The 15,095-nt window shown below is 35.9% G+C and overlaps 1 protein-coding gene across 2 annotated transcripts in view; it reads right to left on the bottom strand.

Annotated features, from left to right (window-relative positions):
• HEATR5B (HEAT repeat containing 5B) overlaps window positions 1–15,095 on the bottom strand; it is a 147,087-nt gene that overhangs the window by 57,531 nt on the left and 74,461 nt on the right. For both annotated transcript variants that reach the window (XM_007476089.2, XM_001380840.4), the window contains 2 exons: window positions 4,821–4,965; window positions 535–774 (listed from right to left, as the gene is read on the bottom strand). In XM_007476089.2, coding sequence (XP_007476151.2) covers window positions 535–774; window positions 4,821–4,965 — 385 coding nt within the window. The remainder of the gene's footprint in view (window positions 1–534; window positions 775–4,820; window positions 4,966–15,095) is intronic.

The following is a 15,095-nucleotide window of genomic DNA, read 5'->3' on the forward strand; positions in this document are numbered from 1 at the left end:
GGGAAAATCAATTAACAAGCAAAGAAAATAGAATTAAGAGAAAATATACATAATGACCACAAAAATGTAAAGAAAAATTCTAAAAGGCATCAGAATTAAGATCACTGCAAAAGCCAACAGAGGACTAATAATGGTATTATTCCCTTCATCTAAAAAGAGAAATGGTAGACTACGGGCATAGAATAAGGAATATATTGTCAGATACATCCAATGTGTTAGTTTGTTTTCTTTACTATATTTCTTTGTTATAAGGGAGCTTTCTGTGGGAAGAAGTTACTAAGAAGTGGTAACTATATTAAAAATCATTAATTAAAGGGTTTTTAAAGATGTTTACTATTCAAAATTAGTTTTCTAAAAAATTAATCCATACAAAAACAGAGAATTCCATGTTTCAAGTTCATAGACAAATTATAACTTCACAGGCATAAATGTTTTATGTCATTATCTAATCAAGATAATTATGGTAAATATATAATGAACAAGGCAATTTTTTATAAGATTATTTCTAATAAAATACACTTATTTAGTACATACCACTGGAAGCTGCTAGAACATCTTTACAAAGCATTAGCCAATGGGAAAGTTTGTCTACTGCCAGGGATGAAAGCATATGTCCTAAAGTATCATGAATATCAGAACATAATTTTCTATCAGTCTCCCGGTCTAGCATTCCAAAAAGAAGTCCTTCCAGGCCAGTTTCTGTTATATTAACACCTTGGTGTCGACAATGAATGTCTCGGCGAGAGCTAACCCCTGGAGCAAAAGGATTCATATCTGTAAAAAAATTTTCACAAAAGAACATGTATAGCATCTTTGGCTCAACTCTTAGGCAACAACTGTGATAACATTTACTTGTTCACAACATAATAGCCAACTATAGGTCCTTCAACAAATTTCTATCTAATTAAATACTGTACTCTCTAGCTACCATCTCTTTAAAGTAAATTACAAATTAATTTGACAATAAGGGTAAGAACCACATCATTATCAATTATGTATTGTCCTGGGTTGAGTACCATGAAGCCCTAAATAAATATTGTGATAGAACATGGTGAATATGGAAATGTGTATTGCATGATAGCATATTTATAACCACATTATTTGTCACGTTGGGGAGGATGAAAGGAAGAAGGGAGAGAGAGACTTTGGATCACATAATGTCAGAAAACAAATGTTAAAAACTGTTTCTGTATGTAATGGGGAATAAAAAACATTCCATAAAAAAGAAAGACTCCAAATATCCTTGACAATCATATAGGCTCACAACTTAGTTGTTATCTTTGACTCATTACTTTCTTTCACTCCCCATTCTAATCTGTTGTCAAGTCCTTCTCTTCTCTGACACTGCCACTACTCTATAAGATAATGCCATATGATGATCATCTGAAGAAAATGAGAATGTCTTCAATTATTTGAGGATCTGCCATATGGAAGAAGAATGAGACATATCTTGTCCAGAGGGAGGAACTGGTCCATCAACTCATGGCTGGATTATTACAATAGCCTATTGATTGGTCTCTCTGCCTCAAGTATTTCCTCACTCTACTCTATTCTTCTCTCTGTTGCCAAAAAGATCTTCCTAAATTGCAGATCTAATCATGTCACTTCCCTGCTCAATAAACCCCAGTGGCTCCTGATTACCTCCATTAAAAAATAAAATCTTCTATTTCGCACTCAAAGCTCTTCATAACCTGCCCTCCCTTCTACATTTCTAGTCATCTTTAATACCATTACATTCAATATGACCTTGTGATGGGATTCTTTGATGTTCCTTACAAAAGACACTCCCTCTTTCAACTCCACACATTTTTAATGGTTGTCCTCCAAGCTTGGAATGCTTTCATTTCCTTACTTATGCCTTTTAGTTTGCCTCTCATGTCACTTTCAGGAAGAAGCCTTTCTTGGTCCTGCTTGGTATTAGAGCTTTCTCCCTGATAATCTCTACTTTATCTTGTATATATCTTATATGTAGATAGTTGTTTGCATTTTGTCTGCCTCATCTAAACATTGAACTCAATGCTGGAGGCTGTTTTTATCTTTCTCTGTAACCATTAGTACTTAGCATTGTGCTTAGCAAATAGAAAGTGCTTATTAAATACTTGTGAACTTGTTGATTTATTGCCATTTAGTTTAATAGACCATGAAAGAAAAAATTGAAATTCATTCAATGTGTACTTGCTAAAAGAACAAAATATCTTTTTGTGGTTTATTCAGTCTTAAAAATAAAATTTTTAGGGGGCAGCTGGGTAGCTCAGTGTAGTGAGAGCCAGGCCTATAGACAGGAGGTCCTAGGTTCAAATCTGGCCTCAGACACTTCCTAGCTGTGTGACCCTGGGCAAGTCACTTGACCCCCATTGCCTAGCTCTTACCACTCTTCTGCCTTGGAGCCAATACACGGTATTGACTCCAAGTCAGAAGGTAAGGGATTAAAAAAAATTTTTTTTAAATCAATAACCTACACTTTTTTTCTCCTACCTGAATCAAAATCTCTCAGAGTTGGAGACCTTAGAAAACATTCCAAATTCCAAAGCACACCTGAACAAAGATCCTCTCTACAACACATTCAAGGAAAGGGAATCCACTGATTCCCAGGCAATCCAGTCTACTTTTATGTAATTTAAGATGGAATAGTTGGAAAATTTTGCTCACAAAAGGACTAAATATTATTTGCAGTTTGTACTCATTACTTCCAGTTTCTCCTCTAGGGCCAAACAAATATGTCTCTTCCTTCTTCCACATGACAGCTCCTCAAATATCTGAAGATAGCTATCCCTTATTTCTCTGTCTTCCCTTCTGCAAGCTAAAAACTCTTTGTGTCTTCAACTGATCATAATATAGGATGATCTCAAGGCCATTCAGTGTCCTGACTGCCTTAACCTATGTCCTAACTTATCAATGAATGTCCTTTTTAAAATAAAACATCAAGGATTGAATATGGTCTTACTAGATTAGAGTGTAGCAAGACCACAAACTCCCTAGTCTTGATTAGTAGCTTCTTAATATAGCCAAAGACTGCATCACCTAGCCTTCTGCTGAGGCAGTTGAGAGAGGAACTACTATATTACATTGTTAACTCACTGGGTTTACAGTTCATTTCAATTTCAAGATCTTTTAGATGGATTGTTCTCTAGCTCTGTCTCCCCCAGCTTGTTCTTAAGAAGCTGACATTTTTAACTTGTGGAAAATTTTCTATTTATCTCTATTAAATTGTGCCAAATTAAATTCAATTCTACCTTTTAACCTTCAGAAATTTTTTTGGATCTTAAATCTGTAATCTAAAAGGTTAGCTTCCAGCTTTTTATCATCTGCAAATTTGACAGATATTTGGTCTTTGCTTCTATATAGGTCATTTGGTATCAATCACAGGGACAAATACAAATCTCTAGAACCCTCCATAACAAAAATTCATTAATGACAAGTCCTTGGGAATATCCAATTAACTACTCCCAAGTGTACCTTTTCTGCCAAAATAGCTAGAGGCTCATCAAGTATCCAACCTTTCCATAAGAAACTATTCACTACTGCACTAGTGATTTTGTCAAATTTTTTTTTGCTGAAATCTCAACAAATTATATCTATAACATTTTCCCAATCTACTAGTCTAGTAACCCTATCAAAAAAGATAATGAAATTAGAAGTCTTAGTTGTGTCTTTTTTTAAACTCTTACTTAAGAACCTTAAATAAAAGAGCAAGGGCTAGAAAAATAGGGTTAAATGACTTTCCCAGGGTACGAGAGCTGGGAAGTGTCTGAAGCTACACTTGAACCCAGGTCCTACATTTGGACTCCAGATCTAGCCACCTAGCTGCTCCCTAGAAGACTTGTTTTTCATGAAGCCAACTATTCCTCATGTCACAAAACTTGGACAGAATATAAAAGAAATATCATTTGCTAATAGCTATAATTATCATCTTTGAGTACATAACTATTTACAAGATCATTTTAATTTCAAAGAAGATAGATAATATTAATATTTTTCTACTCTATCCTCTACAATGATCTTTTGACATCTATACTAACTTCCATTCCCATACATAATTTCAAATTTCTCAGCTTGTAAATACTTATATCTACTATAGTCCAAACACTCTTAAGCAGAACAGATTGAATGTCACCATCATTCAGAATGCCAGAATCCAAGATCTCAAACACTAAAATTTGAAACTTCATTCATCCTTTCATGTACCCTTCTTCCTCACTCCTACTGAAACTTATATTCTCTGCTATCTTCAGTTTCTCAACCCCTCAACCTTATTCTTTAGACCCAACATTTCCCTTCTATCTTCACTTGTCTTGTTACTGTCTGGACCCCAAGAAAAATGTTTTAAACTGTATTTTAAACTATGATTCTATATTTCTTTGTTTCCTGCCACATGAACTTTGTCAGCCTTCAATTCTTAGTAAACTCTTATCCATTTTCTCTGCTTTAGTTTCTAGGATGTGGAGTATTGATAAATAAAACTAAAAAATTGAGCCAACAGGTTCCACAGTAAATTCATGTTATTTAACCTCAATTGTCCCCTGAGTGATCCTTGGAAATCCTTTTAATCATCTCCAATTGATTGCCTATCATACTTTTGGCTTTAAGTCATCTCATTTACTACTAAGAGCTTCAACACTGAAAACAAAATAAAAAACACAATGGATTTCTAGAGATGTTTGTATTAAAATATTAATGTTCATATATGAGTTTAACTGCCAAAGTGTGAAAAGTTTAATTATATTTTATGTTAAAATTCTATTTCTTACTAAAATATGCATATTATTTCATAAATACATATACTTAAATGGAAAGGAAGCTGAAATGTAAGGCCCACTTACTGATGCCACTGTTTTCTTTATCTCCTGCATTTTTTGCAAGGCTCATAGCATATTCACATACTTCAGCAGCTTCTCGCTGTGCAAGTTGACGAAGACATGCAACTGCTGCCCGCCGGAGTAATAAGTGGGAACTACATAAATGAACCTGTAAACATAGTGACATCAGAACAATTCATGAAAAAGAGTACTAACTTATTAAAATAAATTGGTTAACAACTAAGAAGGGCTTTTACATAGAAAATCTTTACAACAAAAAAAAAATACAAAGCTCTAGTCTTCTGTATGCAGAGGGTCAGTTAGAGAGTCTAATTTGTTTGCTGAGCACATAGTAAAATCTCATAGAAAAGTCAATTAGCCAGCAGTCTCAGGCCATTCTTCAGAGAGTCCTGACTCTCATTTCAGACACAATCACATAAGTTTATAAACAAAAAGTGAAGTTGAGGGGCAAGGATAACTAGAGGCAGATACGCTAAAAACAGTAAAATGTATCAGTGTGCATCAAGGAAAAAGGTAAAAAGAAGAAGCCTATAAAAAACAAAACTCAAAAGCAAAGCAGCATTAGTGGAAAACTCAACAGATCTGCATATATCAACAATAACTAAAGTATCAATGGTTGAGTAAAGTACACAGTAGAATTGCAGAATGTTAAGAACTCTCAAGACCCAATAAAATAATCTAGTCCAGTCTCTTCATGCAATGAATTACTTGTTGAATATAATAAAATTATTAAATGGAAAAGTCAGAACTTGAGCTTAAATCTTCTCATTCAAACTCCATGGTCCTTTTTCACTACATTGAGCTATTTTGGGGTATTAAATTATGTCAAGTATGCTATGTTTAAAGAGCTAAATCAATTGTACAAAAAATCAAGCCATTCTCCAATTGATAAATGGGCAAAGGACATGGATAGGCAGTTCTCAGATAAAGAAATCAAAACTATTAATAAGCACATGAAGAAGTGTTCTAAATCTCTTATAATCAGAGAGATGCAAATCAAAACAACTCTGAGGTATCACCTCACACCTAGCAGATTGGCTAACATAACAGCAAAGGAAAGTAATGAATGCTGGAGGGGATGTGGCAAAGTAGGGACATTAATTCATTGCTGGTGGAGTTGTGAACTGATCCAACCATTCTGGAGGGCAATTTGGAACTATGCCCAAAGGGCGACAAAAGAATATCTACTCTTTGATCCAGCCATAGCACTGCTGGGTCTGTACCCCAAAGAGATAATGGACAAAAAGACTTGTACAAAAATATTCATAGCTGCGCTCTTTGTGGTGGCCAAAAACTGGAAAACGAGGGGATGCCCTTCAATTGGGGAATGGCTGAACAAACTGTGGTATATGTTGGTGATGGAATACTATTGTGCTAAAAGGAATAATAAAGTGGAGGAATTCCATGGAGACTGGAACAACCTCCAGGAAGTGATGCAGAGCGAGAGGAGCAGAACCAGGAGAACATTGTACACAGAAACTAATACACTGTGGTATAATCGAACGTAATGGACTTCTCCATTAGTGGCAGTGTAATGTCCCTGAACAATTTGCAGGGATCTAGGAGAAAAAAACACTATTCATAAGCAAAGGATAAACTATGGGAGTGGAAACACCAAGGAAAAGCAACTGCCTGAATACAGTGGTTGAGGGGACATGACAGAGGAGGGACTCTAAATGAACACTCTAATGCAAATATTATCAACATAGCAATGGGTTCAAATCAAGAAAACATGTAATGCCCAGTGGATTTATGCGTCGGCTATGGGGGGTGGGGGGGGGGGGTAGTGGGAGGAAAAGAAAATGATCTATGTCTTTAATGAATAATGCTTGGAAATGATCAAATAAAATATAATTTTAAAAAAAGTATGCTATGCTTAAAAAGGCAAATAAATGTGCAGTATATCTTCAAAAAATTCTTAAAATGTTAAACTTTGGAAAAGTTTATTTGGAAAACATTATTCCCCACCACAAGACAAAGTGTTAAATATACTTTGACTTGTTTTTATTTAGAATGTATTATTAGTGTGATAGGGTTTTAGAAATCATGACATCTAGACAAAGCAAAAAAGACAATCATTAAAAAGAGACACAGAGAGAAAGACAGAGACAGACATACATATATACACACAGAGAATATGATCAAGGATATCAATCAACAAACACTTATAAACTTATTATGTGCCAACTACTATACTAAACATTGGGAATACAAAGAAGTGGTAAAAATGATCCCTGTCCTCAATCAGTTTACAATCTAATGGGTGTGAATCTTAAAAATTCTCAGACCCTACTTCAGAACACTTGGTTAAGACCATTCCCCATTTTAAACAATGAAGGGACTTAGTCAGGAATGTGAGAACTCTACTCCACCCATACTTAAGCATACTTTAGGGGAAGATAAAGTTGCAAACTCTTTACTGAACAATGAAAAAGTACTTAACATACCTATAGTGAAGCAAAAGCCTTAAGCTAAGTCTATTTTTAGGAAGGTGTTAAGTACCCATGAAGGTCAGGCAACTTGTGAACTTGTAAGGGACAAGCCTTAACAAAAGAGGTGTGAGGTTTTAGTCTACTCAGGTGTGAATTACCCAAAAGTTTAGTCTACTCAGGTGGGAATTAAGAATGGTCTGTCCTTTGGAAAAACGTCTACTGTGATTGGTAGATGTGAGAACTTAGGGGAGGTGACATAGGAGAAAATTCTCTTTAAATGGAGGTCAGAAGCTGAGAGAAGGGAACTTTCTCTGAGAGAACTCTCTCTGAAGGAATTCAGCCTTGGAAGCTGAAGTGGAGCTCAGGAGCTGAACTGGTGGGTCTCTCTGAACACTAGAATCTTGCTTGGGACAAATCTTGTGGTGAGTGGATTAAAGACTGACTGATCTCTCTCTTAAGGCTTAAAGCCTAGGCTGGCCTAGCCCTTTTCTCATTGTTTCCTCTTACTCTCTCTCTTTCATTAATTCCTTATTTGTATTAACTAAAATCTCCATAAAAACCCAGCTGACTTGTATATTTCATATTTGGGAATTTTTCCCTGGCGACCACTTTATATTTGATTTAACTCAAGACAATATCTTGAAACCATTTTTCTGCAGTCGCAGTTTATGCCAACCACTCTTTTATCTGTAACATGGGAGAGAAACAGAGGCACACAAAAGATATACACAGAATAGAACCCAGATAGATTTAGAAGGGAAGACAGTAACTATGGGGACTGAGAAAGGATGGATGGATGAGGTGGCATCTGAACTGAGTCTTAAAGGAGGTAAATAGGAATCACAGCATCTAAGTAGTGGGGAGGAAGAACATTTCAGATATGGGAGATAGCAAAATATGTGTGAAAAACAGCAAGCAAGTCATTATGGCTAGAATGTAGAGTGCATGGAGGGTCAGATTTGTACTTTAGGAAATTTGATTTGACAACATTGTGGAGGATGGGCTTAAGAAGGGGTAAAATTGGAGAGAGGAAGTCCAATTAGGAAGTTATTATAATAGGCTAGAATAGATGTGATGAGAACCTGGAATAGGGTGTGTGCTGAAGAGAGAACAGATAAGAAAATATAAAGAAAGAATTCAAAAGATTTGACAAATGATTGGAATTACCATGGAAGGAAGCTGGAGTAAGCATGAGAAATTGAACACACCAGTTTTAAAAATGTTGTCCTAAAAGGATAAAGGTACCTTTAACAGTAAAAGGAAAGTCTGGGTGAGGGGTGGATTTGAAGGTAAAGATGAGATATGAAAACATAACTTGTATGTTAAGTTTCTTATGCCTATAGGGCATCTAGCTCAAAATGCCCAACAGACATTTGATGATACAGAACTAAAAGACTAAAAAGACAAGAAAGACTAGGCCTGGATTAATAGGTCCGAAAATCATCTGTACAGAGATAATACAAATGAACCCAGAGAATCTAAAAATGAAAGAAAGGAGAAATAAAAATATTATAAAACAAAAAAAGATAGTGTAGAGTTGAACTCATTCTCCAAGGGGTCAAGATTAGGAGGGAAGAGAAAATGGCCGGGGGTAGGGGGGGAAAAAATCATAAAAACTCTAAGAGGAGATAGTATCCAGAAGGATGACAAAAATGTCAAACACTATACAGAGTGAAGGATGAGAAGGGAGAAAAGATCATTCATTAGTTTTGTAACTTTAGAAAGAGCAGTTTTGGAAGGATGATGAGATCAGAAGTCAAATTGCTTCAAAGGTTTAAGAGGCAAAGAAGTGAAAGTACCAATTGTAGATGATTTCTTCAAGAAATTTAGATGAGAAGGGAAAGAAAGACATCACCACTATGCTCAGTAGCCTTCTCTTTCTATAAGAACTATCTATACCTCTGGTCTCTCATTCTTAGTCATTTTCTACCAGAACTTCTATTTTAAGGAAAGGTCTTCAGGCTAGCAAGGGTCATGACCTCATTCTTCTTTGGTCCTGTAACAACTATTTTAATTGTTACAGTTTATGGTTGATCACGAAGTTGGTGAGAAAACCCTCAAAAGACTTCTGTGAAATCTCTTTCCTTTATCTCTTTGCTTTATTACTTGCCTATCAGTCAGTTATGTTTTTTGTTTTAACTTGGCTTCAAAATTATAGCTGCAAGAACAGGTGAGTAAAAAACCTTTTTGATTCTCCTTAAATTTAAGCTGTCTTAGATATTAGCAACAGGGCCCTAAAGTCCTGGCTAGAAGAACTTTTTCTAAATCCTTTCCTTTAGGGAACAACTGCCTAAATTAAGATTAAGAAAAACCTGGGAAAAGTTCTGGCCTTGTCCTTCTCCCCACGTTTACTTTAGAAATATGTGGTTACAGCCAGTTCACAACATACTTAACAACTGGCTATTGAGCTCCATGACCAACCTTGTAAAATTTGCATTCTTTTTCTCTCTAAAATTTCTCATACCATGGAATTTATGGCAAAATATAATCAACACAGTACTCCCCCTTGGGATTTTGATTTTTATAGCTGTAATATTGTATTCCTTTAAAAAACCCTCTTCTCAGTCAAACCAACCAAGTGTTCCTTCTACTACTCAACAATATGCAGAACTAAATACTCGGATTGAGCTTATAGAGGAAAGTCAGGGAGAAATTGTAGCTTTTATGAGAAGCATTAAAAGAGAATTAAGAACATTATCAGAAACTCTGGACACAGCTCCTCCGGCCAACTCGACCTTAGAACCCCCTGCTTCTAAGGAACCCACCCCTCTCCCTGCCCCCTCGGCCTCAGAAAACCCACCCACTCCTCCCACTGCTCATGCTTCCGACCCAACACAATCAACTCTAAGTTCACACCCTACCCATACTTCTGATCTTAATCCCTCTACTTCATACCTTACCGATTCCTCCAATCCAAACACCTCTGTATCCTTTCACACTTCTTCCTTGCCTTCTCCTTCTCACCCTACACAATCCACTTTAAGTTCATATTCCAACCTAAATTCACACCCTACCTCTGAATTTTCTGGCACCATGGGACAACAACAAACCCTTCCTTTTAATGTGCCCAACTCTTCTATTTCTCAGACTTACCCAATTGAAAATGGAGCAAGAAGCCTAGAAACAGGAGTACCAAATAATTCAGATAGCTTATTTCCTTTAAGGGAAGTACCCACTTTTAATAAAAATGGAAACTTGGTATCTGTAAGACATCATACACCTTTTACCCCTGAGGATTTAAAAAAATTGAAGGAAGATATGCCATCATTTGAGGATGAACCAATATTAATCATAAAAAAATTAGAGAACATATTCAGAACTTTTGACCCCACTTGGTTGGATGTTGAGAATATATTAGAAGCATTATTAACAAAGAGAGAGAAAAATAATATCGTCTCTCTGGCTAATCAAAAACGAGGTAAAAAAGGAAGTTATTGGCCAACTGAAGATCCACATTGGAACCCCAATGTTGAACTAGATTACACAAAACTAAACCAGACCAGAGAAGCATTATTGACAGCCATGAGAGCTTGCTCTGATAGACCTGAAAAATGGTCAAAATTTGAAAAAACCCGACAACATATTGATGAAACACCCTCCCAATTTATGGACAGACTTACTGACGTAGGGAATACATATATGGACCTTGATTTAGCCAGAGAAAGAGACATTAGACAAATACGTAGGCAATTTGCTAAGAATTGTTGTTCAGTGGTAAAAGACTACTTTAGAACTAGCTGTCCTAATTGGGACTCTATGGACCTTGAAGAATTGAGGAGAGTAGCAACCTATGCTTATAAAGGTTGTGTAAAAAGACCTGAGGAAGATGATACATCAGTGGAAAATTTAAAGAAAGAAATTGAAATGTTAAAGAGACAATTGAAAAATAAGGGAGAAACTATAGCCCCTTTGCGGGAATTCACAAATAAATCAGTAACTTGCCACTTCTGTGAGAAGGGCCACAAAATGATGAAATGTAGAACCTTTCGTAAGATGATTGGAAGGAATACGCAGTTTAATAATAGTTTTAGAAATAACAATTATAGAAATGATGATAATGGTCATAGAAACCAGAATCCTTTTGGAGAAATCTGATGAGGATCACTTGGGAAGAATCTCTTGAGAGAGGCTCTGGAGAAGGGAAGCTCTTGGAGGACAATCTCTAAGGAGGTCTCACTGGAGCTCCTCTGAGGGGACTCTGTCCCTCTGGAGGCTCTGGAGAGAGGCCCTTTGAAACAGTCTCTGGCTGGATCTCTCTTTGAAGAGGACTCTGGCTGGAACTCTCTCTGGTGAAGTCAGCTGAGATGGAGCTAGCCTGGTGTCACTAGAATCCTTGCTTAGACAGACCTTGTAGTGAGTGATAAAAGACTGACTGACTGATCTCTCTCTCTTAAGACTCAGGTCTAGGCCATGTTGGCTTAAGGCCCTTCATACTTATTCCTTTCTTACTCTTTCTCTCTTTCTTTAATTTCTCATTGTGTTGGTTGTCTCTCGAACCGAGGATGACGATTGTCTTTGTGCATTTTTGTGCACAAAGACACCTGTGCATGAAGATTTAAGTGGAAAAGTCGATGCACAGAGACAGTCCCACTCTCTCAGCATTGGAAGCCTGGGTCCATTGGCACGAAAAGTCGTTACTAATTAAATTCTCTATAAAACCCAGTTGACGGGTATATTGATAATTGGGAATATTTCCCTGGCGACCACCTTACATTTGATTTAAAACCAAGACACTGTAGTGAAATATATTTTTTGCAGTCACAAATTTACTCATACACTCTTATATTTATCACAATTTATACTCTTCAACTATTTTAAATATAACAGTCCTCATTCCTGACTTTCCATGATTGCTTTCTCTACTATGCCCCAAATGTGAGAATTTATTTTCTCTCTGCATATCCCACTTTTCAGCTTCCTTTTATGTAATATCTTCAACCATCAAAATATAAGATCAAGGGCAGGAACTATATCTCATTTTGCTTCTATTTGTATCCTAAGTGCTTAGCTCAGTGCCTGGTACATAGTAAATGCTTAATATGTTGATATGTGCTTGTTGCTTGACTAGTAGGCATGGTAAGATCTAGTGAGGGTATTAGGGTAGACTTGGACATGCTATAGTAGGGAGAGAGCCAGTAGTTAGGGAAAGACAAGATCAGGAAAGAAAAAACACTTTATAGGTATGTTTCCACTTTCTACCAGCAGCTCTGCTTTATTTCCACCTATCCCTAGTAGTCCCCAAGTACCCTTTACATTCTTGCTTTTCTGTTTCCTTTTGTCTTGTCTTCCTCCATTAAATTATAAGCTCCTTGAGGATGTGGATATTTTTTCTTATTTGTACCTCTAGCACTTACTGCAGTGCCCAACACATTGTAGGCACTTAATAAATGTTTCCTCAATTTATGGAATAATGGTAAGGACTCCTGATGGAGAAAATGGAATAAACACATGTAAAATATTTGACCCTAGTAAGCATAAGGGCATCATTAGAAATTAGAATGAAAGAAAATATAGAAGATGATGTCAAATGGATGTGAGATAAGGATGGTTTGAGGAAAGAAAATGGCTTGAAACAAAAGCTGTGGAATGTGAGACAGGTAATGAGGAAAGAGTAATGGCTATAAGTGATGGCTCAGGTAAGACTATAATATATTTATGGCATATCCATCATTGGGATTTCCTCCAGTTTCATTTAGTTGGAGTGAAGGAGGAAGTGAATAGTGAGAGTAATTCAAAGTTTGGGGTTGATTCAAGAACAGAGGAATTTTTTTTAATTAAAAAAAAGATGGAAAATAGTATAAAGTCAAATTGGGTTCTCCAAGGGTTCAAGACTAGGATGGAAGAAGACTACTACAGATAGAGCAATGATAAAAGTGAAGAATAGCACTAAAGTGTAGAGGGGGTAAAAGTCACAGTGTTGCAAAGAGTAGGTCTAGATAGAATGAAGTATAAAGAAAGATAAAAAATTATGATCAAATGAAGGAAATTCAGAGTTCTTGAATATAGTCAGCAAAAATTTGTTACATGCCTACTACATGCTAGGCACTGGCACAATTCCTAGTTTAATGCTAGAGATACAAATATGGAAAAGAAAGGTAGCCTCTGCTCTCAAGGAGCTTACAATATAATAAGGAATATAATCCACAAGAGAGAAGGTAACTGATAGAAGTAGGTAATTGGAAAAAGACTTCCAAAATGAGTGCAGTCATGTAGAAAATGAGATATCTAAGGAGATATATTAATCATCCCTCCTTAAATGATATTGAAAAGTTCATGACTCTATCTTTCAAACAGAAGAGAGGAGGGTACAGATGAAGTATACATATCAAAGCTAATTAGATCCTGCAAGATGATGATATATCCCAATGATAAGTTTATTGGGAGCATGGTGAAAAAGTAGAAAAAATCCAAAATGTGTGGACCCCTAAAGATTATGGCAAGAAAAAGAATATGAACACTCCTGTGTGTAGATAATTGAAGCATAGTGAAAGAATAGTTTAGGGGGTTTGAGTACCCTGAGGAACAAGGAAGAAATTAGGGCATTTGAGAAAGTATCTACAGGCACGTAGAAGTCCCCTAGAAGAAGGAAAGGAGTGGCAGTATAAAGGAAGACAGAGTCAGGCAGTATACTCATTAAGAGCTGGGGGAGAGGGGGATATGTTGGGGGGAAGGGGAGAGGTTGTAAGAATGATAGAGAAGCCAGAGTTAGGATCAGTATCACAGGAAAGGGGAAAATAGGAAGCAACAGGAGTATCCTAATCATTGTGATATGCATCCAGGCAGTCATAAATCTGCTGATAAAGTTCAAGGGCACCATCAGGAGTTTTACTCATCTTCCTTTACTCTCTCCTTGTCCTGTTACCAAAATATAAAAGATATATAGAACTCTCAAATATTCAAAATAGAATCTAAGAATAGAAATAGAAAACCTAAGCATATAATTATATACCAAACGCAAAGGGCCTTATAGCATATTTTTAATATAAATGGGTTTTTTGAACTCCACTTCTGCAAGAAGAGAGACAGGAATTGCTTTGCTTTGGGGAAGGAAGAGGAGGTATGCACAGTACTCACAAATTATTAATCAGTTTAACATTTCCCTAGGTTTAATTAAATCAAAAATAAATATTTTACCATTTTCTCCTCTGATTTTTAAAATTTCATCTTCCTTATAAAATGAAACTTGAGGTAGATTATATTACCACTGCTCCTTATTCAATAGGTAACATCTAACAGAGGCCTGATATTCTTTCAGACACATATCAAGAAAGCTTGGGCTTTCTCGGTGTTTATATCAGTATCTAACTTTAAAATGACCTTTTTATTATTAAAATACAGTTAATAAAACTAGTAAAAATGAATTTTAACTCCTAATAAGAAGTTATCTCCCACCAGACAGCACACAGATGTAAATCCTAGTAAAGCCTGAACTGGGAAAAATCTCTGAAAACAGAAACTGCAATTAAGAAATATTTAAAGCTGCTGGCCAAAGGCGTCATGCTAAAAAATAGTCATTCTTAGAAATATAATTATCTGAATATATATTAAGAATAATTTTGCATCTTATTTTAATAACTTTAAGATTTGTTTTTGTAACCTTAGTAAAATAGATGTTAATATGAATACTCAAGAGTTTAGTAGTAACTTTAAAATGTTATTGAAAATAATTACAATACTCAAATATGAGCCAAGTAGGGCATAGTAGCAGACCTTATAGGAATACTAGTTAAGAAAGGGTTTACAATAATTTTAAAAGATCTCAGGTATGCAAAGTGTGAATTGTTTTTCTAAGAAAAAATTGCTCTAATTAGGCCAAGGAATTTTTTCTTCAAAAGATTTCAGCAAA

The sequence above is a fragment of the Monodelphis domestica genome, chromosome 1, assembly GCF_027887165.1.
Source record: "Monodelphis domestica isolate mMonDom1 chromosome 1, mMonDom1.pri, whole genome shotgun sequence".
NCBI classification, from domain to species: Eukaryota; Metazoa; Chordata; class Mammalia; order Didelphimorphia; family Didelphidae; genus Monodelphis; species Monodelphis domestica.